Here is a 23055-nt window from a genome sequence, read left to right on the forward strand (position 1 = left end):
AACCAACCCCTCTTCTGGCTTGCTCAGGACTGAGCTGAGTCTGTGTCTCAGGCCTCACCTTTCATTGTCCCCCTAATCCTGCTCATGCACAGTTGGGTCCTGCCCTGATCAGGCACAGGTGGGCTTGACACAAGCTCATGGCCACTGCCTGGTAATTAGTGGCACCTGGTTGCCTCATTTCACTACAATGTGGGCTCACAAAGCAGGACGAGTTTGGAAGATCTGCCACGACTCTGCATAGCTTGAACTGGGGGCTTCAGCTCTTCCACTGACACTTTCCCCTGGCAAAGCTAAGCAGTTCCTTTATGGATTAATTAATTAATTGCAGAGTTCCCCAGGCTGTGGCCAGCACTGCTAACCTCCATGTTGTTTTTTTTAGCAAAGGATCCTCTGGATTTTGACCTGGCTGATGCCCTTGATGATAAAAACGATAGGAAAAATGATGGGAGGCCGAACGTAAGACCAGGGGAAGGTACGTTGACTTCCCCTCTCCATCTTCTTCACCACCAGCCATGCTGTCCCCTGGGACCTGTGGGAGATCTTCCCTAGCCCACCCTGGGTACAGGGGCTCCACTGCCAGACACTGTCCCTGCTCAGAGCAGGGCTGGGGACAGAGGTGCTGCCGGGCACGATGCTCCTGCCTGCAGCCAGCATCTGCTGCCTCTGCCCTGCCCACAGAGGAGGGGAGGGGAGGGAAGGAGCCCCTGTCTCAGCAGCCCTCAGCAGAGAGGCTCTTCCTAGCAGTCTGTTGCCTGCCTACAGCTTTCTGTCCCGGGGCCTCTTCTAACCCATTAAATTGTGGTGCTCGTGTTCCATTCTCCCCCGTCCCTGTACCTGTCAGCTGCTTAACCCAGGGCATGTGCTGCTGGGGTTTGCAGTCATTGCCAAGACATAAATCTAGAGCAGGCTGAAATCCTGGCATGACATATGCTATGGTCTGGGAGATTCTTTCTTTTTTTTTCCCCATCTCTAAAATACTCCAGTGAATGGATCATTTGTGAGGATTTTTCCCTGGAGCACTTGAGCTAGGAAGCAGACCTTGCCTGGCTGGTGTATTGATGTTGAGGTGGCTGTACACCCTGCTCACACCTGTAATTAATAGTCAGGTATTTTATTACATTGTACTAACACAGTGACTTGTCTGCACTTTGGTACTCTGGCCCTGTTGAGGTTTCAGACCCCTGCAGGAAAGGTGAGGTGCTGAACCACTGGAATGTGGCACTGCTCAAAACCAGCCCAGATGTCCCCCTGGTTCTGCTGCACCCTGGGCTGCCTGTGACCTCGCTGGCTCTGGCACAGTCAGGGTATTTTTTTCTTTTTACATTCATTTACATTCCTTGCTAAGCCCATAAATCTTTTCTTCGTGGTAAGCTGGTGAAGAAGGCAGTCTCTTCCAGGCTGTCAAGGCACAGGTAACCCTTCCCAAGGCCCAGCATCAGGAAAGGAGCATTTTGCTGGCTCATTGCTGTGGTCCCTTCTCCATCAAATAATGATAGGACTGGAGGAAGTGGCCTGAAGTTGCTCCAAGGGAAGTTTAGATTGGATATTAAGAAGAATTTCTAAGATATTAAAAGAGAGGCATTGTTAGGCATTGGAATGGACTACCCAGAGAGGTGATGGAATCACCATCTCTGGAAGTATTTAAAAACCATGTAGATGAGGCACTTCAGGACAAGGTCTAGTGAGCACGGTGATACAGGTATTGATAAATATTTAATTGTTTGTTTGTTTTGACTGGGGGGGATGTTGGCAGCCGGACACTTTGATCTTAAAGGTTTTTTCCAGCCTAAACATTCTGTGATTCTGTGAGAGGGTGAGCTCTCCTGCTGCCTCAGAGCACACCCCTTGGCTGCTGCCTCCTGGTGGGGTCATGTGTCCCTTCAAGGTGCCAGCAGTGTTTTCTTGTTATTTTTAAAGAATTTTCAGATGATGACCTGGCCAGCATTGTGGATGGTGGTGGCTACAACCCAGACAAGAAGAAAGGTATGTGTTGACCTACATTTTTTTTGTTTTAGCAGTCACATTTGGGGCAATAACCACTGTTCCAGCCAACCTCCTAGAACCCACCTTGCACAGAGCAGCACTTGGCCTCTGCATGGAGTTCTCAGCTGCAGGACCACAGAACACACAGGTTTTGGTCACATTTTCTGCCCCTGGTTGGAGGTGCTTGGTTTTCATCCCATGGAGGCTCTGCAGCACCAACTGCCACCAGGGCAGACAGGACCCACATCACCCCTACCACCTGGAAAGCAGGTGCCCACCCCTGTACTCTGAAAGACAGAAGCCTTCATTTGTCTTCCACCATGCAAGCACCAGTGGTTGAAACAAGGAGGAAAACGAGCAACAGCTGGCTAAGCCTGTGTCTTTGTGAGGATCCACAGCATTAAATATTAAAAGCAGTAAGAGATGAGCACCAAAAGCCCAATCAACATTTAATGAATCCCTGTGCCAAGGACAAACCACAATGGGGACAGTAATACAGTGCTGCCCTGCTTCCATAAATTCGGGATGTAAGTGACTGGGTAAGGACTGCAGCTCCCAGCAGGAGCAGCTTCTACTCCCAAGCCAGTTTCTCCAGGGGAGGTGATGTTAAAATAGACTTCAAGCCAAGTGAGGATTCCCTGACATTGCAGAGCTTGGCTGGTCACCTCCCTGAGATGGCACCAGTGCACTGTGTAACTCCCCAGCACTATTTCATTTGTTCTTTACCCAAAGAGCAGCATGGGGTAGAGGTGCCCTGCAAAGGCTCCCCCCAAACACACACGATAGGAAAGAGAAGCAGCTTCAGAGCCCTCTGAGAAGTGAGGACTGGAGGGGGGGGGGGGTGTTACAGAGATGCTGGGACCCAGTATGGTCACCCCCAGACCAGGGGTCCCTGGGGCTGTGCTGCTGCCCCTCCCCTGATGGGTTCACATCTCTTGCAGGTTCTGAGGGCAAAACAGACAGTGACTACGGTGAACGTGGGTGCCAGAGGGACTGTGGGGGGGGGGGGGGAAGGGGATGGGAGGTGGGAGGAGGGGGGAAAGGGGATGGGAGGTGTGTGTGTAGGGAAGGGGATGGGAGGTGTGTGTGTAGGGAAGGGGATGGGAGATGGGGGGGGAAGGGGATGGGAGGTGTGTGTGTAGGGAAGGGGATGGGAGGTGTGTGTGGGGGGAAGGGGATGGGAGGTGTGTGTGTGTGTAGGGAAGGGGATGGGAGGTGTGTGTGGGGGGAAGGGGATGGGAGGTGTGTGTGTGTGTGGGGAAGGGCATGGGAGGTGTGTGTGTGTGGGGAAGGGGAAGGGGATGGGAGGTGTGTGTGTGTGTGGGGAAGGGGATGGGAGGGGTGTGTGTGTGTGGGGAAGGGGATGGGAGGTGTGTGTGTGTGTGTGGGGAAGGGGATGGGGAAGGGGATGGGAGGTGTGTGTGTGTGTGTGGGGAAGGGGATGGGAGGTGTGTGTGTGTGTGTGGGGAAGGGGATGGGAGGTGTGTGTGTGGGGGGGGAAGGGGATGGGGAAGGGGATGGGAGGTGTGTGTGTCCCTGCACACAGCACCCCGTGCTCTCTGCATCTCACAGTGGCAGAGACGGGGACAATCGCCGGCGTCGCCAGCGCCCTGGCCATGGCACTCATCGGGGCTGTCTCCAGCTACATCTCCTACCAGCAGAAGAAGTTCTGCTTCAGCATCCAACGTAAGTCTCCCTCCCTCTCCCCACCCTGATCACTTTGGGGTTGCCAAGCAAGAAGTCACCTGTTTTCCCTCTGAACCCCACTGCCGTTTTCTGACCTGGAGATGTGAAGGGGTGTCAGGCAACCAGGGACCTGGAGCTGGCAGAACAAAGTCCCAGTCAGGGGTCATTGAGCACAAGACAGCAAAGTCTTGTGGCTTCTTTTTTTGTTTGTTTTTTTTTTTTAAATTGGTTGGAAAGAGAAGTGCTGAGGTAATAACAGGCTGACTTCTGTTCTTACCTCTGCTGTCAGAGAGGTTCCAAAGAATGTTTTATCAATATGGTGATAGGCACTCTCAAATATAAATATAAATATAAATATAAATATAAATATAAATATAAATATAAATATTAAAAATTATAAATTATAAATATAAATATAAATATATCAGGCATTGAACAGGCAGGAACCCACCAGCAGCGACAGCCCCAGGACCCACTGCCACCCCAGAGGCTGCCCAAAGCCCTCATACACACCCACACCCATAGCCAAAGACAAACCACACAACCCCACAACAAGCAAACCAAAATAAACCCCCCAAGTTTTCAGCAAAAGGTAAAAGCTGTCCGGGCAGCAGTGAAGGAAGCCCAGCAAGCATCTGCAGCTCTGGCAGCCAGGGGTGGGGTAGGGTGGTGCAGCCTCCTACAGGTGTGCAGCAATCAGTGCAATTAAGTGCAAAATAAACAGCAAAGCTTCTTACTTGCAAAAAAAGCATCTTTTGCATGAGCTGCTCCATCAGGAGTCTTGGTGGAAGCATTGCTGGAGGTGTCCCCACATTATAGGTGGTTGCAAACAGCTGTAGAAAGGTGGTTTTTTTTTTTTAAAATTAATCAAGTGAAATCTGTGAGTCTCAGCTCTAGGGGAAGGGTGTTTGGGGTTGGAAACTACTGGTGGAATCATGCTATTTTCCCAGTTGTGCTTGCAACAAACAGGAGCATTTTGGTAAATTAGATCAGCAGGAAAAGTCAAATGAATGTGATGGAATGAAACACCCTTGTATATTCCCCCACTTAAATGATATTTTGGCAAGAATAAATAATTAAAAAAAAAAAAAAAAGTAAAGGCTTTGATGAGGGGGAAGCTGAGAGACACAAAGCCCCAGAAAGGCGGCAGGAAATTAAAGTTAATTATAAAGGAGGATTAATTTAAGCCATCAGACATGGCATGCTGGGCTAATGTCAGGCCTTAGATGCATTGCAATGCATGACAGAACTCCAAGAGCCGTCAGCCACTGCAAAAGTGGCTTTTTACTGAAAAACATGAATTGCATTTGGCGTTATCCCAGGAAAACACACGTCTTGGGGGAGGCAAGAGGTGTGTGGTGACCACTGCCTTGGAGCAGGGAGGAGCAGGCTCAGCCTTTCCCCATGCCCAGCATCCTGCTGCACTGGCAAAACTGCTTTTCTGGTTCTTATTGAGTCTCTTCCGACAAGCTTTTGCTGTTTGCCTTAGAGGATGAGGATGAGGCTGCCAAGGAAACGTTACCCACTTCCTGTCCTTTTCCCGTGTCCCTGCCCTCCCAGCCTCTCTGTGTACCTCTGCCCGGAGCTGCTCGCTGTGTCTGGGCTGGCACCTGCTCTTCCTCCACACCTTGGGGTTGTTTTTTTAGCTAGATGCAGAAACTTCTCTTCTCCCCTGTGCCTTTGGGGCTTTGGCCACCCCACTGCTGCCTGAGGCTCCCCCCATGCTGGAGCTGCCCCGTGGGGTACCCCCGCACCCCATCACACCGAGGGGGAGGCATTCCGGGTCCTCACCACACTTCACGCTGTGTTGAGATACATCCAAAGTTTAGTTGAGATACATCCAAAGTTTAGACGCCTAAAAATCACGTCTTGCATGGCCTCGGCTGGTCCTCTCCCCTTGCCTGCTGCCCCTCCAGCAGGACACGGCACCAGCACCGCATTCCCGGCTGCTTCTCTCCAAAGCGGTCTTTTAGGAGACAACTGAGGTCCTTTGGCTCATCCCGGACACTTTTTAAACTCAATCTTCTGAGCTTGGCCATGGCAGGCGCTGCCCCCCCTTCCCCTTGCTGTTCCCCGGCAGCGCCCAGCCCGGCCCAGCCCCTCCGCCCGGGCTGTGTTTGTTGCAAACATTGGGAACTTCTTTGCATTTAAATAAGCGATTTACTCGGGATTTGACACCCCACTGGGATCCTGCTTCATCACCGCAGCCCTGCTCTAAACTTGCTGCTTGCAGCTCTGCATAATGAGCTGTTAATGAGCAGGATCCCAGCTCTGAGCGCTGCAGCCCCGCCCCACCGACCCGCTCCTGGCAGCGCTCCCAGCCCAGGCCCCGCAGCACGGAGGTGAAGCAAGAGATCCAGGGAAAAGCAGCTCCTGCTGGAAGCTGTGGCTTCCAGACAAGCCTCTGTGGTCACTTCAAAACCCAGCCATCATCTCATGATGATTCTTACTGATGATTCTCACACTGCTGTTAATGCAGGGGAGGTTCCAAAAGGCATCTTGGCTTTCACAGCACACGGGCCCATTACAGTTTTTAAGGCATCAAAGCAAATCGTTTTTACTTTCCACGTTCCTGTCTCACTGTCTTTATCGTTGTTACTCCTCAGAGGGACTTAACTCGGAGTACGTGAAAGGAGAAAACATGGAAGCTGTTGTGAGCGAGGAACCCCAAGGTGAGACCCTTCCATTCCTTACCCTGTCTGCATCTGGCCACAAAAGCTGCTGCATCTCAAAGCCCTGGTGCTCTACTGAGCTGTCCCTTTGATGAAGACCCCGCTTGGATGATGCTGCAGCTTTTGTGAAACACCCACCATGGTGTTTCACCCCCTTTATTATACACAAAGGGAGGCTGTGGTACAAGACCAAGGAGCTCACGCTGCAAGTGGTGGCAAGTTAATATTCAGCTTTCATGTTTTCAGCTGTCTGGAGTGTCTTGTACAAGAAAAGCATGATCTTTCTTTCAGTGACAGATAATCAAGGCTTTTCCAATATCATATACAACCAACCAGTACTGGACACCTATTGCTTGTGTTCTGCTTCCATCCTGTGCTATTGTACTCCTGATTTTTTTCTTTCTTTCCTTCTCCCTAGTTAAATACTCAGTACTGGAAACACAGCAAGCACAGCCACCAAGACAAGACACTGTGAAGATGTAAAGTGTGACCCAGGGCTGGAAAAGAATCAGTCAGCAGCAAAGGGAGATCTTCCATGCTTGTAATTTAGCTTTTTATTTAATTTGACTCCAAAGATACTTAATGTGTACTTAGGCTTGAACTGGCTTCGTATTGCTGTAGGTGCACGTGGTAGTATGTGCTTACTTTTTGTTGAGGTGTATGTTTACGTCTACGTAGGTTTGTAGGTTTGATGTCCAGTTGTATGCAAACCAACAGAAGAAGGTGCTGAATTCAGGAGCAGTTTCCAGTGACAGGAGGAGGCCTTTTTCAAGGAGCAGAAGAGCTTACAGGTGTGAGGACAGAGAAGTGCCTGTAAATAGCAATCCAAAGCAAACCCTTCAAATCCCTTTGTAAAGCACCTCCAGCCAACTCCTGCCATCAGCTATGGTCCCTTCTAACAGCAGATTCAAACTGCTCCTTTCCTGAGGGTAGATTGCAGTCCTTAGCATAGTTACATCTCCAAATGAAGTGCCTATGGGGAGGTGTTCAGGTTGGGGCTGGGGCTGAGGCAGGTGACTCCCTTCTCTGAAGTCAGGAGTTGAGGATGCTTCACCACCTAGTGCTGGGCTTCTAACCACACAACAGGACCTGATTTTCATGCCAAGTCATAAATACAGGTAAAAGCAGTGTGTGCAGTGTCCACTTTTAGCAAATCCCATATGAATGCTTGACTGTGCTAGAGGTAAGAATGGAGCTGAAGTTGCCAAGTGATGCAGTTCATCTGTGTGACACGAGAGACCTACACTGTCACTGAAGTGAAAACTGTATTCCAAGGACAGGATCAGATCTCACACAGAAAAAACCTACAGATTTAACCCAAAAGAGAATACACAAAGTAGGTATTTGTTAAGCCCTGTAACACTGCCACAAGAGAAGTCAAGCTTAGCAAGCAGAAGTGCCCCTACCTTCTCCTCCAGTCATTAACACTGGTACTGCAAGCACCCCCTGACACCCCAGGCAGAAAAAGGCCAAAAGGCTTCATCTCTGTGTCACCAACTAACTTTTTAAAAAGGCAGAATCTCCTGAGAGGGGGGGGGTCCTCCTCCTATCCCTGTTCTGCATGGGGTTTCTGTATCTTTCTGGGAAGCATCAGTCTCTGGGAGCAGTGCTGGGCAGGATGCTGGCTGCCCCCAGGACACATGGGAGCTCCAGCACCCCCCTTCAGTGATGTGCTGCCAAACCTGACCTTCACTAAATTGCAAGAATTTCTTTATGTTTCTAATCCCTCCCCAACTGTTTTTTATTGCTGCTAAAATGTGCATCCTATGCATTTATTTAAATCAATGACTGCTAAAAAAGCATGCTCTCAAGTGAAGGAAAATTCACTTTACATGCTGTAGGAGGTACTCACTATTTATATATAAACCTAAAATGTAGGCATTTTGTACTGTTTTGAAAAGCCTGTGTTTTGTGAATGTGTATGGAAAAACCCTCAGTTTTCAGTTTGATGCACAAATTCACAGCTTTCAGGTAGAGGACTTCCACAAGGCCTTGCCAGGAGGTGAAGCAGCTCAGGAGCATTGCTGCCTAACAGCTCCATTTGAAAGGAAATTGCCTGGTGAGGTGGTTAAGTACTTTGCAATAGCTGCACAATTCTTTATGCTCTTTTTAACACTAGCATTTTTAAAGCCTTAAGACTAGCTCTAGCAGAACAGCTCCAGTGTTTTATAAGGGAGACCAGTTCTAGGGATATATGGTGCCTCCCGTGTATTCAGAGAACACTTAAGACTACAATAATACTCCCAGGAACTACTGCTGCTTTGTTTTCACCAATGTGTTTAGCTTAGAAAACAAAAATACTCAGATTACTGGCTGCCTAGAGAGTGGAAGCAGGGGAAATAGTGACACACTCTGTGTTTGCTTATTCCCTAAGAATGATTTTCATGGAGGAAGGGTCTGCAGCATTGGGATCATCACGTGCAGGAGCTTGGATGCTGCCAAAGCCACACAGATGAGTTTGTGCATCTCATTCCCAAGCATTTTTTATTTTCTTAGCCAAACACATTTGGAAACTAAAGCACGAAAAATGTTTTTAGAAAGTTACTGTAAATAAGTGTTACAGCCTGGCTTTGATCATCAATAGGAGCCATTTCCCCAGCTTTGATCAAGTGACCATAATTCCAGTTCTCCTCCTGCCAATGACCATGTTTTCTGTGGCCACAGATCATCAGTTTTAGTGCAGTTCCTTTACTGTGCCCTCCCTGGTTGTTTCGTGGGCAGTGCAGCAGCGTGTCCAGGAATAAAGAACCTACCTCTCTTAGGAGAAACGTGTGTCTGAGTCACAAAATACCACAGGTTAAGGGAAAATTTCACAGAACAAAAATCCCAATTCTCAGGACTCAGAAGTTGCTCCTTTCCCTAAGACCTTTTTTAGGACTTTGGTGAATACTTAGACCTTAGTGTAATTCCTAAGTATGTGGGAAGCTATAAATGCCCAGTGAAAGGGACTTGAGGGATCTACTGGAGAGAGTCCAATGGAGGATGATTAAGGGACCTGAACATCTTTCCTATGAAGAAAGACTGAGAGAACTGGGGCTGTTCAACCTTGAGGAAAGAAGGCTGAGAGGAGATCTTATGAATGTCTATAAATATCTGAGGGGTGGGTGTCAAGAGGACGAGGCCAATCTCTTCAAGTGGTGCCCAGTAATACAAGGAATAATGGGTTTAAGCTAGAAGATGGGAAGTTCCACCTCAACATGGGGGGAAATTTACTGTGAGGGTGATGGAGCCCTGGCACAGGCTGCCCAGAGAGGTGCTGGAGTCTCCTCTTGAGACTTTCAAAGCCCACCTGGATGTGTCCTGTGTGGGCTGCTTTGGTCATCCTGCTTTGGCAGAGGGGTTGGACCAGTTGATCTCTAGAGGCATCTTCTAGCCCCTAATATTCTGTGACTCTATGATACTTTTAAAAAAAATGGACAGTAACAGATTTTAAAATCTGTTTCTCTTGTTTCAAATAGGAAAATATTGCCAAATACTGCAGTAAAGAAATTAAACCTCTTCAAAACGGGACAAAAGTCTTAATGTGCTAAATGTCAGTAAAGGCTCACCTAGATTTTTCCTTGCAGTCAGTCTTCTTTTCCATCTGAAGTCAGAGCAGACTCTGAGAAATGAGTGTATACACCATCTATACCACAGGCATTGTAACAGCTGGAAGGGTTCTGGTGCTTTTTCTTAGTAGTGATCTGAGTTTTCAAACAGCTGACTGTGCCCTGACCTCTCTAACTAATTTAATTAGTACCTATTCTCTTTAAATCTGCATATGGAATTTTTAAAAAAATTCAGCACTTTAGGCTCTGGATACATGGTATGAACTTTCTCATCCTTTACCCAAAAAAAGGCCATAAAACACCCAAGTCCAAAAACTGCATCTACAACTGCCCTGAGAGCTGATGTATTACCCATGATGTATCCTCTTATCACACCTCACTTCTTCAGCTTAACTAAAGCAATTTTTAACACAATAATTCAGAAAGGGTTTCTCAATTTTGACTAGCTTTTTTCTTGTAGTTTATTCTGTCAATTACTTTCATTTTCCTTTGGCAGCACTGTAGTAGTTTCTTTGTTTTAGATTCTTCAGCTGAGAATACTCTTAGAGGAATTTCAGAGACTTTGGCACTAGAAACTCAAGTCATTTTCATGCAGCTCCCCTAATGAACCTGCTACACTACTCATTTGTTGTGATAAAAGTGGAATTAGTCCATAATACCATTTCAAATTCTGAAGAAGTAAGCTGAGTCGACAGGCTAGAGCTTTAAAAATCTGCTTCTGCTACAAAGGAGGTTCAGGAACAAATGAAGTTCAGAAACAATGGTATTGTGAAATTAGAGAATCCTTTCTTTTGAGTGAAGTCCTCCCTTGACAGCAAGGCATTGTTTGCAGGTGCAGAAGCAATTTATACCAAATAAAAGTTGTGCTGTAAGAAAGTAAGATCCATTTTGCTGCTGTGCATGTAAGGATCATGGAGTTAAAAATCAGCATTTGAGTACCATTGGAAAACACCAAATAAAACAAGTTGACTAGTAAGATATTTTAGACTTGATTTTTGTGGGGTTTTTTCATGCTGGAAGTAACTTGTGAATGGCAGGCTATATCTTACTGTATGTCACCACTTCTATAACTACACTGAAGACTTTATAAAAGAAAAAACCTAACTGGAATTTGTGAGAATTATCATGATCAAAACTTCACTTAATGGTAAATATTAACTATTTGTGCACACACATGCCCTCCTCAGGACCCCCAGCAACTAAACTCTAGGTAGTGTCCTGCATCCCTGGCAGTGCTTGGCATGGCTGTTTTGGGCTCCTTTTCACTGCCCTGGGCTTCCTGCAGTTTTCTTTGGAATTTCATATCCAGCAGATGAATCTCCCAGGCAGTGCAAACCAAGCATTTGTATATGACCATTTGTACAATGATGCAGTGCTTATTTTCTCACAATCAAAACCAGGTGGTTTATATTTCCAGCTAGCTACTTCTGACTCATCCTTCTTGTAGAAATAAAATTCTTCTCAGCTGCAGAAGATCTGGCAGCAAGATCTCCAATATGACACCCCCTTAGTTCACAGATGCTTCACATTGGGAATACTCTGAAATGTCCATTTGACTTTGTCCTCTCCATGAACAGGAGCTGCTGATCCCTGATTTCCAGCTTTTAGAGTCACTTTTGGCCAAGTGTCTGATGCTGATGATTCACTTAACTTACTTTACAATCAAAAAAAGGTTTTAGTTAGCAAAGTTTCAGCCCATTCTGGGACACTGGATTTGGGTTGTTTCTTCTCTGGCATGACATTGACAAGAAGAAAACCTTACAAAGTCAGATTTAACTGTTTGCTGTCTTTGCACATTCTCTCTATACTCAGCAGGGTTAAAACAAAAAAAAAAAAACAAAGCAAAATAAGATCCAGCTTTTGAATCAGAAATTAATAGCTACATCCTAGGTGCATCAAACAGGAAACAGGGCTCTGCTTTTGCCTCCACCACTTCAATACTGCCTTATTAAAAAATAATAACAACACAATTAGTTGTTAATAAAAAATTTGATTTTCAGGAATTGGACTGAGTGCAAAGTCACCTCTTCATTATCTACCATTAATGAGCTATATAGTGACATCCATTGTCATTGTCACCCCTCCCTTCAGATCAGGGAAGACTCACCGAGCTGTGTCAAACTTGAGGATAAGGAGCCAGCCAGTTGCAATAACTTTGATTCTTCTCAGATTTTAGCTCTTGGAATCTAAGCTTTAAAAAATCTCAGAATGCCCAAGCTAATCCAGGCATCACTTTTACAATAACTGTAGAGAAAATGTTGTCATTATGAGCAGAAATAAAGAAGAAAACTTCAAAAGATTTTCTCTAGCACTGCAGTTTAGAGATAATGTGCTTTACTTTAATATATGGTTAAAACGTCAAGGAAATCCAAAGTATGGAAGAGTTTAATTCAATACCAGCTCAACATATTTTGGCAATGTAAAATTCACTGCTGGCATCCTGTTCAGCAGGACCATATTTACAGGGAAACATCTTTCATCTGTTTATAAAAAGCCTGAGGACGATTAGGGGATGCAACACTGCAAGCCTTCCTAAACTTTGTTCTTGTGGGTATCCACTTTAAAATGCTTTTCCTACAATAAAAAGGACACAGTGAAATACCTTGCACTGCACAGGGAAGTTGTAAGGCTGGATACAGCACCCCTGCCTTTCCAGCTGAGGTTGCAGAAGTGCTCAGAGCTCCCCTTCCTCATGAACCATCTGCTACAGAGATGAAAGCAGAGACACAGGTGAGTGCTGGCACACAGCAAGAACAAATGGGGGGTAATAAACCAACACTCAGACACTAAACCCCACAATCAGCATAAAGAATCAGTTGGCTCTTAAGATTGGGGCTGAATTTGCACCATCAGAACTTGGAGCAACACGAGTCAAAAAGCAGAGCTGCATTACTGTAGTGTCCTAAGGAGAAGAACCAGACCCTCATGAAATACAGCAAGGAAAACAATCCAGGGAAAATTCTGAGCATGCACCATTTCTGGGCTTTCCAAGAAGGTCACAGAATAATTTTCAAAAGGTTGGGTGCTATAGTAATCATATCTCTGGGATATTCATATTTGGAGGAGGAGAGGTGCAAGCAAGTTGAGAACGTGTATTTTATACAAAGCCACAGTTAAATTATTCACTTTACAGAAAAAAAAAATGGTAGCAGCAATTTAAAAAACAAAAAGCCATCAGGCTTTATTTCAAGAAAACCAATTAAGATCATAGTACTTAAAAACTTTGTCAAACAAAGTCATTACAAGGTCTTCAAAAGGGGTTTGGACAGGCAGGATCCATTTCCTGAACTTATAGCTTAAACCCATGGAGTATGCATATGTTGAACATCACATACACCTGTGTATAAGGGACACAGCTTTGAGTTTTGTGTGTAAACTTTAAAACAGAACAGGTTTAAAATGTGGAGCTATACAGACTATACAATTTACACAGCTGGGTGTCATTCCAACCCCAAATATTACCATTCCCTAGAAAACAAACTTTTCCTTTGTACAAGACCTTGACAAATAAGTTTACCCCTAGCTCAGGAGGCTGAAACTGAACAATAAGCTAAACAGTCAAAAGACTTTATTTCAACTCGTACAAAAGGCATTAAAAACCCTAAAATACGTGCTTTACCAAATATATTACATCATACAAGTCAGTGTGGTGTACTTGATAAATCCAGCTTAACTTCACCCACTTTTAATGGCATATTTAGTCAAAATGTAAAACTGACAACACAGGAAAACATTTATTTTAAAACCAATTTCCAAGTGCATTAATTACCTAAAAAAAATAAATTGGTCTAGGAAAAAAAAAATATATATATATATATTACTGAGTGAAATAAGGAACTCCCATTTAGAAAAAAATGTTCTGTGTAAGCATCATGTGGCATTTAATCTGATTCTCTCAGCCAGGCATGGTACCCTAGGCAGCATGAGAAGCATTTTCTGTCTGCTTGGCAGATGGATTCCTTTTTCGGATGGCTAAATTGTTAGTTGCTCAAAAGAAAGTTTAATTTCACAATTGGTGATTTAACTAGAGATGTCAAAACACACGTGGGAACTGCCAACAAGAAAATACATCACATCTATTGAAGCTCTTTTTGGCCTCGTCATGATAATACCAGACACAGAGTAAGGCATGTAGATGACAGCAATTTCAAGTCACTCACAATCCTTTTGTGATGGAAAAAGCATTTCACCCTCCTCTCTGTATTACCTGACACATTGTTTTTCCCCCGTGGCTTTTGTTACACATCACACAGAGGTGTGCACTGGTGTGGCTGAATGGGAAGGAGAGGAACCTCTGTCAGAGGAGGAAGAAATGGATCGTGTGGCAGCTTCCCTCTGCAGATCTTCAACCTTCTTCTGAAGCTCTGCCCTGATGGCCAGAAGCTCCTTAAGATTTTGATGGATTGGAACCTGCCAGGTGAAGAAAAGAAAAGGCTTAGTGTGACTCTGATTGTGAGTAACCTGCTGAAGCAATGCTTCCACTGTTCCCTACAGTACCACCAGGAGCCCAACACCTATGGATTTCAGTATATCAGTATTTAGGGAAGTGTTTCTTTAGTGGCTTGACATGAAACATTTCAGCTACTGACAAGTCTAACAACACAGTTGGCAGGAAGCTTATTCAAAATGCAAATAGTCTTGATGGGATACCAGACACATTCCAATAAATGTACCCCTATCTCTTATCAATAACACTTTCAGTTGAACTTAAGATGCCTTTCCTGAGAACTACTTCTTCTGCCTGCTGGGACAGAACTTATTATGTACAGAGAGAGTTCACAAAGCTGGCTCCATACAGAGCATCTTGTTACTCTTCTAACCAGGCATCTTTCCAAGAATCTGACCCTTTCCAGCTTGTCAGTGAGAAAAGTGCTGCAGCCAAGCAAAACGTGGAGCTCCCAGAGTCACACCAGTAAGCCTTTCACAGATGTGACTCATACAGGTTTCTGCTGCTGACAGGACCCAAAAATACCAGGGATGCACCACTTGACATCAAGGATTTTTCACACTTATCTGGAACATTCAACTACATTATAGCCAAAGGAAGATGCAAGCCACGCTGGTTCTTGCAGCTGGATTGGTTATCTCAGACATGCAGAGACCTCCCCTCCTTCCAAAAGCCACAGAAATGCCAAAGAAGTTTCACTGTAAATTGCTTTCAATTTATTTTATCCCATGTAAACTCTTAATTGTTTATAGCTCTTGGAAAGAGCAAGATGGGAAAATAATTTAACTGGGACAGCGAGACAATCATGGAGAAATGCAGCAATGGGAAAGCTATGGATTGGTAAGGAACCTATGGATGTTGTAAGGAATTTACACTATGGAGTTCTGGAATGCCAGGTTCCAGGGAACTGCACTCACTTCCTACTGCTGAAAAGTAGCCAGGGCTGGGATGCACACCTGAGCATGACATTTTCAACCAGAAAGGGTTTTTCTTCTTGCCATCAACACAAAACCAAGCCACAATTTAGTTTTTTGTGAATTCTGGCTTTTTAAGGAAAGTACATTAAAAAAAATCCACACATTTGTTTTTGACATTTAAAAAATCTGTTTCTGAAACAGGAAAATACACTTCCATTTCTAACTTTCATCCTAATTTAAAAGACTGTATGAAACAGTCTGGTTTAGGTCAACTTTTTTGGGCCATATACTTTTAGCTCACTAAGAGAAACTTCAGAGTATTCACAAAGTGCTGTTGCCAGCACCCTGCCAGTCATTAACTCACCCAGCACCTCATCTACAGCAGTTTGAAAAGTGTAATTTTTCAGCCTGCCAGCACAGAGATCACTGCACACCACCAAGCTCCCATGACCCTGGAGTCCATGTCACCTTGCCATCCTCTCCTGCTTCCACCACACAAACCCTGCAGCCAGCGAGACCCCAACTCCACAGCCAACAGAAACCTTCTCTGACCAAACACAAAGCACCCCCTGCAGCCAAACTGGTTTTTCTGAGGCAATCTACAGAAAATGGATATACCTAAAAATGGAGCAGGGTGAGGAAGTTCCTCCAAGATGCTGTAATACACACCATGAAAAACTCAAATTTCAGTGAAGATCAAGATTTCTGGAATTAGCATTCCTTGGATTTTTTTTTTTCCTGCAGTAAAACTTCCCTTCCTCCCACACTCCCACTTTGAATTTCTTCTTTATGAAGACATTTTCCTGAAACATTTAGGTCTGTAACAAAGTGATTTACCATAGGTATAATTAATCATGCAAGCCCTGGGTCATGGGAGATTTGTACACCTGATTTCTGCCCAGCTTAATCATGATTCAGCACAAGAGGCCAATTTCTCTAACACACCTTCACATGGGCATTAGCTGGTGTGTGTGTTCCTCTGCTCATGGATCAAAACACTGATAAAAAGCAGTTCCAACGAACTGGCTTTTGGGGAACCCACTACAAATCCTTGTAGGATATGTTACACAAAAGCTGCTGCAGAACCTGGCACACTGGGTCAAGTGCTTCAAGCAGAAAGAGAGTGGCTGCACATCTCAATCCTTCTGCATTCCTTAAAACCTAATTCAACGTGACACATCCCCAAACCTTGACACAAGTGTTGTTCTGCCCAGCTCAAGGAGCATGACTGCCTTTAAGTAAATTAGCTAAATAATAATAACAACATTTTAGAAATTCATGCATTAAGGTTGCAAAACTATGCTGTCAATAAATTAGCAGGTGTCAGTATGAAGATCACTTCCCCAAACTCAATTCACCTATCCTGTACATCTGTATAAAACAACTGGTTAAATACTAGTTTCCCCTCTGTAAATCTCATTTATTCAGTGCACAGTTTGATGCTACTCTATTAGTGAGCAGTTACTCAGTATTTAGTGTTATTTGCAGTGTCTGACCACCTTTATTTATTACAAATTCAAAATGCTTGTTTCCTTGTCTGTACTTTCATCTTATGTCAAGAAAAATTTATTTCTGCAGCACTCTGATGAGGTATGGAACTAGCAACTGCACTTTGACACACAAGGGTCTGGAGGAAGCACCTCCTAGTTTTGGATGGCTTGATCTCAGATTGGTCAAACAGAGAATTTAGGAATTCTGCAGTTCAGAGTAATGAGGATCAAGCAGGACACCCAGTAAATAAGGACCCCACATGGTGATCCATACCTTACAGCAGAGCAATCCTGTGGCAAAGGCAGGGAGAAGCTTTCTCCAGAGCAGCATCCTGTTCCCTCACGCTCCAGACAATTTTTTCTTCACCTGCTCTCCTGGACTGTATTCCATGGGTTGAACAGAAAGCAAACACTGGAAGTGTTACTCACTCCTAGCTCCCATCCCCAATATGTCACATCTCTCTCCCAGACTCTGCAGCTAATCCATCTCTCAGCCCTTCTATTGTCATTTATTCTCAGTCCTTGAGCATTCACTGAGACTGTTCCAGCCTGAGACCTCAAAATTGGATGAATTTCTTCCTGGATAAGACCAGGCACATTTCTTAAACACAATCTCTCTTACTAAAACCTCATGTTTACCCTAGAGGTGGAATATTTACAGAAAAATACCCCTCACCCCAACAACAGAAGTCTACAACACCAATATTCTCATTTGGGAAAACATTTTTCTTGGTCATAAGCAACTGAGTCTTCTTGGATGAAGTTTTACAAAACAATTTGGTCAGACACACATAACTTGGTGACTCAGAACAAACCACTAAAGCCTGGAAAAGCTGTAAGCAAGGCAGAGCAGGGTCTCATAATGGAAATTAAAAAAGGGTCACCTTTCAAATGTTGGCCACCAAGTGCATGTTAGACATAAAAGCTGCAAGACAGTTCTACATAAATATCATCGTGCCACTTCATATGGTAATGTGAATGCAAATGGTTTTCTGATGTCAAGGTTTTCCCAGGAAGATTCTTGCTGCTTTTCATTTCACTCAGCATCATGTAGATGCACATTGATGTGAACCAGTAAAATTCCAAAAACAGATTTCACACACTAAACTTCTGATACACACTGTCATTTTACAGAACATGTCAAATTCAGCCTAGAGAGATCTTTAGCACTTTCAGAGTATTTTCAAGCAGCTGACAATAACTGGTATATTGGTGATAAAGGTCCGTGGTGGTAAAGGCAGATGCAAGGTATCAAAAGATATTACAGTTCTTGCAAAAGGAACTGAAAAGCAGCCTGGCATGAGGACATGAGGAGCTGTGTTTTCCCCCAATCTTCAGTTCTGCTACAGCAACTTCCCCTTCTTGAAAAAAAACAGAAAATTCAAATGTGAAAGAATGAAAAGCCAGACAATTGTGCCAGAGGGGGGGAAAGCAGGAAAATGCCTAAAACAAAGCCTCAGTCCTTTTTTTTGCTTTCATTTTCTTTTTTTCTTTTTCTTTTTTTTTGTTTTTTAATGCAACTGTGAAAAGAACCACATAGAACTGGAATTGTGCAGCTTTCTGGAAGCCTCCTTCCATCTTGGAAGAAGGGAGGAAACATAAACCCCATATAAATTCTTACAGATAACTATCCCCATATTTGTCACTGAACACCATGATATTTTCAGTGTGACATTCCTCTCTTAAAGCCTTCTTCAGAAGGTCCAACAACCTGCAGAATAAAGCCTCTAATAACTTGATGTGAGTGAGGCTCTCCTTAACTTTGCCAATGCCAAGAATAAAGGGAAGTGGAGGAGTGGCAGATTGTGTAAGGAACAAGAAATGTGGAGAAGATCATTTATTCAAAGGCTTGCTACCACCTTAACCTAGAAGTATATACTTGCACAGAACAAGCAGTGTCTCCATTGCAAGCTTTTATCACAGCTGAGAAATCATATAATTGAATTTGACTGGGAGAATGGATTTGCTGGGAGCCTGACAGCCCATTGCTTTGTTTTCTCCTCTTCCATCCTGCCTCTCAAGCCAGGAGTGAAAGCTCCAAAGATGACTCTAGAACCACCACCCACTTGCACTCAAGTTATTTTTCAGGGCTCTGCTCCACTGTATTGATCCCAGATTTTCACAAGAATGCTCAACCCCTCCTCTGACCCCCCAGCTTGCCCTGCTGCTAAGCAACACCCAGCCAGGCAGCCCCCTCCCCACCAGCTCTGCCCACACTCCAGGGGAAAGGAGGCAAAGAGCCACTTGGGCTACACAAGAGGAGCCTCTGCAGATGAAACTTTACCTGGCAAAGCATCTGTGGTTTTGTTGGGCTGGAAAATTGGCTAGGCTGAATTTGACATGTTCTGTAAAATGACAGTATGTATCAGAAGTTTAGTGTGTGAAATCTGGTTTTGGAATTTTATTGGTTCACATCAATGTGCATCACTAGATCTTCAGGATGTTTTTCCACATTATTTAAACTATTGCCTGAATGTGCTGAAAGCCAGTAAATTTCATTTCTATTATTTTTTTAAAAAAAAGTATTTCAGTAATAAAGAATGTAGAAACTGAAGGTGAGTGTACCACATTTTAACAGTTTTTTGGGGGGTTACCTAATCAAAAGATTATGTCATTTGACTATTTGTAAGAAATAATATTAGATTTCTCTTATCACAGAAAACTTACTAAAAACAGATTAGAAGATGATCAACCTAAAAAAAAAATATTGGCATTTACTTCTAATATAGCTAATGATGCAAGCCAAGCAGGGAAAGGGGTAAGGAACTTGTCAGCTCCACAATGTAGTGGGGACATTGGGAAGCCTGACCCTGCTCCAGGAGTTAACCAGAAGGATGGCACTGTAAAAGCTGGAGAAGAATCTCCCTCCCTTCAGCACTTCAGGAAGACTTTTTAAGGGCTGGGCACTCTTTGGTTTGCTTGTTTGTTTGTTTGGATTCTTTTACAATTGTTACTGCAATGCTGACTCAGGAATTAAGAAGAATCTGACATGCAATACAACAATATTGCTTTGTTCTCACCTTCCCTAATTCATACCCAACTTCTCCCAGCCACTGTGTCCCTAATTCTTTTACCCATCCTAAGGGATACCCTTAGCATTACATAAAAGCTTTACAGCTATCCCAGCTGTCCATGATTCTAGCATCTTTTAGGTTGGTTTTAGGCTCTCACCAGGTTTTGTAGTACTTTCTCATTCAGATCCCTATTTTCACTCCCTCTCTCACTGTGTCATCTTAAGGCACTGATTTTTTAACTCACCAGGAAGATTTTATTTGGCAAAGTTTTAGGTTTCTCTAGCTTTTTAACAACTGACATTTTTGCCTATTTCAACATTCTTTTACATTTCCAGTCCAATTTTTCTTCATCAAGTTGTGATTAAGCCAAAACTTAGACCCTGATCCCTTTCCTCACACAACTTATTCACCTGTATCTTCCTTCTACTCTTGCACTTCTTCCCTGCTACTTCTCTCTTCTACTTAATCCATGATCCTGCTCACTTGCTCAGGCTCTCCAGGGACTTTCTTCTCTTTGGTATCAGCATTCTCTCTCCCCTGTAAGGCTTGAGATGATTTTCCTACTGATACTTGCAGTATTTGACACCCTGCCCCCAGCCAACAACAAAATGGAATGAGCCAATAATATTTTTTACTCAGAAAGAATTAATTGTAGATTCCTGCAACTATTACAATATTAGCCAGTTCAAATGGTTGGTGTTCTTTTTTCCAGGCTTTGCTGCCTGGTTAGTTTAAAAGCAGCTACTTTTCCCACACTTTAAAGACAAAGTATTACAGCCCACAATGAACTAAGAAGTACTGAGAACACTGCTAAAGAACCACTCTTTCTTGCTTAAAATACCATTTATATGAAACCCTTTTTTGAACTGAATTATCTGTGTGCATGGGAAGCAGAACCTGGTGTAGAGGAAAAAAAACACTTCTTAGTTACAATCAGTTTTTCCTGCTGGGTGAGGACAAAGATAGGTTATTGAAAAAAAAATTATGCCAACACAGACACTACAATTATGCCATACAGTATACATACTGTAACATGTAAAAAGTAACCCTTCCTTCCTTCCTTCCTTCCTTCCTTCCTTCCTTCCTTCCTTCCTCCCTCCCTTCCTCCCTTCCTTCCTCCCTTCTTTCTTCCCTTCCCTTCCCTTCCCTTCCCTTCCCTTCCCTTCCCTTCCCTTCCCTTCCCTTCCCTTCCCTTCCCTTCCTTCCCTTCCCTTCCCTTCCCTTCCCTTCCCTTCCCTTCCCTTCCCTTCCCTTCCCTTCCCTTCCCTTCCCTTCCCTTCCCTTCCCTTCCCTTCCCTTCCCTTCCCTTCCCTTCCCTTCCCTTCTCTTCCTTTTTCATTTCAGATCTCCAATACCACCAAAATAATATCTAGACATAAGTCAGCTTAATTTGCTAAAAAAACAATAATCAAACCTCCCTCTTTGCAGAATTACTACAGTTCACTCTCAGTATTCATTTTCAGGTTTTCATTGGCAAGTAATCCTTCAGGATTCTGGAGTGCTTTTGGATAGCAAAATTTGTCAACACAAGGATAGGTATAAAAGAAATTATAATAGCTACTCACTTACAGTACTGCCAAGTCTTAATTGGATGGATATCTACAGTGTATTACTAGACTAGCTCAAGGACAGTCATTCACATGAAAATTGTTCAACAGTGAATGCATTCTGTCTTGTTCAGTGAGTATACTTTATCTATTTTAGCAACAGAGAAGAAAGGTTGCAGAGGAAAATGGTTATTTTAAATTCACTGCTTGATTTAAGGCTGTCAGTTTTTCAGAAACCTACTCTGTGCATTGGGAAGACAACAATATCTTTTCACTTGAGCTTTTTGTTCCTCTTCATGAAGAGCTGGAACTCTGACACACTGGCTTTTAAAACCTAGTTAACTGTACACTCATAGAAAAAGGCCATCTCAAACGATGAAAACAGCAGTTTTCAATAATAATCAATACCTCCACACTTCTTGGAGAGATGCTCCTGGGAAACCAAGCAAAACCCCCTGGCCTTTTGGAAAAGCAATGACAAGCAAACAGAGATGATGAACCCAACCACGTGGGAACTGCAGCAGAGATTTCTGCAAACAACTCCATAGATTTCCAGACTCAGAAAACTGCACTTGCTACAATGCCTTTGCTTGTTAAAACCTACAGCTCATTTACATTCAAGAATCTGACACAACAGAGCTATGCTTTGAGTCCTTGCTCTTCAAAATACATCAGAAACTCCCCAAAATGAAGAGCACTTGTGCAGTACCAGTCTCTCCCTGTTCTGCATGTTCTGATGCTGAGCTCACTCTAGGCTGGCAATTTTATCTTTTTTTTTCTTAAATAGCTACAGGTTCCTTCAGCACACAGGATAAGCAGTGAGACTTTATTCCACACTTGCAGCAAACCAGACTGGAAATCTTGACTTCAACACCCAGAGAGAGAGAATCTATAAGGTACTTCCAGAAATTTTCCTTGTCTCAGAAGAAACTGAGTAGTAAATGCAGGGAATAAATCTCCTTAGCTAGGGCAACACTCAGCTATCTGACCCACAGGGCAATTCCTTCTGACACCCCTTTCCTCATTCTTCAATGGAAAAAGACAGACTCAAGACCATGGATGGGGAACCTGTGAAGCCAAGCACTTCCAGAGCCATATGATGGCTTTGTGCTGCTGCAAAATGGCATTAAATCAGATGTATGAACTTTGAAAATGTTACAACCAGTGTCAACATGCTTAGAGAGGGGATGCTGGGCAGCCTGACTGAAGGCAGGCACACAGAATATCAACACCCCATGTAACAATCCTATCCTGTCAGGGTCAGGATAATCCACTTCAGTAATTATTTTTCCCAATTTCTTCTCAACAATTTTTCCAGTGGCTCTTAGCATCTTTTTTGTTCTTTTAAACAGGCAATATTTTATGTTTACTGAAGTCCAGCTGAGTTCTAATCACTCAGCAGTTCAACACATCAAATCCTTCTAAAAATTCTACACACAGCATTAAAAAAAGCAGAAACCGTTGTAACCTATTTTTGTATTTTCAGATTATTTCTTTCTACTCTGAACAGTTATCTTCCTGTTACCTTTTAGTGTCCTTTTTTGAAAGCCAGCTAACCTATGAAGAGTCCTGCCCTCTTTTTTCATGGAAGCTCTGAAGTCTGCCTGTAGCAGATGATCCCATTCCAGAAGCTGAATTTAATTTCTGGGTTACAGGTGGAGTCAGCACTGGATGAAAGGCCACACACACAAAGAAAAGCATTAATCTGAAAAACTTCCAGGGATTCCTAGGATATTCTTTACCACAGTGGT

The 23055-nt window shown here is 43.8% G+C and overlaps 2 protein-coding genes across 6 annotated transcripts in view; one reads left to right on the forward strand and one right to left on the reverse strand.

Annotated features, from left to right (window-relative positions):
* Positions 1-10873, forward strand: part of CD99L2 (CD99 molecule like 2) — a 33283-nt gene extending 22410 nt beyond the window's left edge. For both annotated transcript variants that reach the window (XM_030449372.1, XM_030449373.1), the window contains exons 6-11: positions 380-472; positions 1918-1983; positions 2925-2960; positions 3556-3669; positions 6276-6341; positions 6760-10873. In XM_030449372.1, coding sequence (XP_030305232.1) covers positions 380-472; positions 1918-1983; positions 2925-2960; positions 3556-3669; positions 6276-6341; positions 6760-6824 — 440 coding nt within the window. In that variant the 3' untranslated portion in view covers positions 6825-10873. The remainder of the gene's footprint in view (positions 1-379; positions 473-1917; positions 1984-2924; positions 2961-3555; positions 3670-6275; positions 6342-6759) is intronic.
* Positions 10874-12023: 1150 nt separating this feature from the next.
* MTMR1 (myotubularin related protein 1) overlaps positions 12024-23055 on the reverse strand; it is a 39967-nt gene continuing 28935 nt past the window's right edge. For 3 of the 4 annotated variants that reach the window (XM_030449368.1, XM_030449371.1, XM_030449370.1), the window contains one exon: positions 13036-14299. In XM_030449368.1, coding sequence (XP_030305228.1) covers positions 14135-14299 — 165 coding nt within the window. In that variant the 3' untranslated portion in view covers positions 13036-14134. Of the gene's footprint in view, positions 12594-13035; positions 14300-23055 lie in introns of those variants that run through there. The other variant, XM_030449369.1, reaches the window with a different exon arrangement.

Source organism: Calypte anna, chromosome 4, assembly GCF_003957555.1.
Source record: "Calypte anna isolate BGI_N300 chromosome 4, bCalAnn1_v1.p, whole genome shotgun sequence".
Lineage (NCBI taxonomy): Eukaryota > Metazoa > Chordata > Aves > Apodiformes > Trochilidae > Calypte > Calypte anna.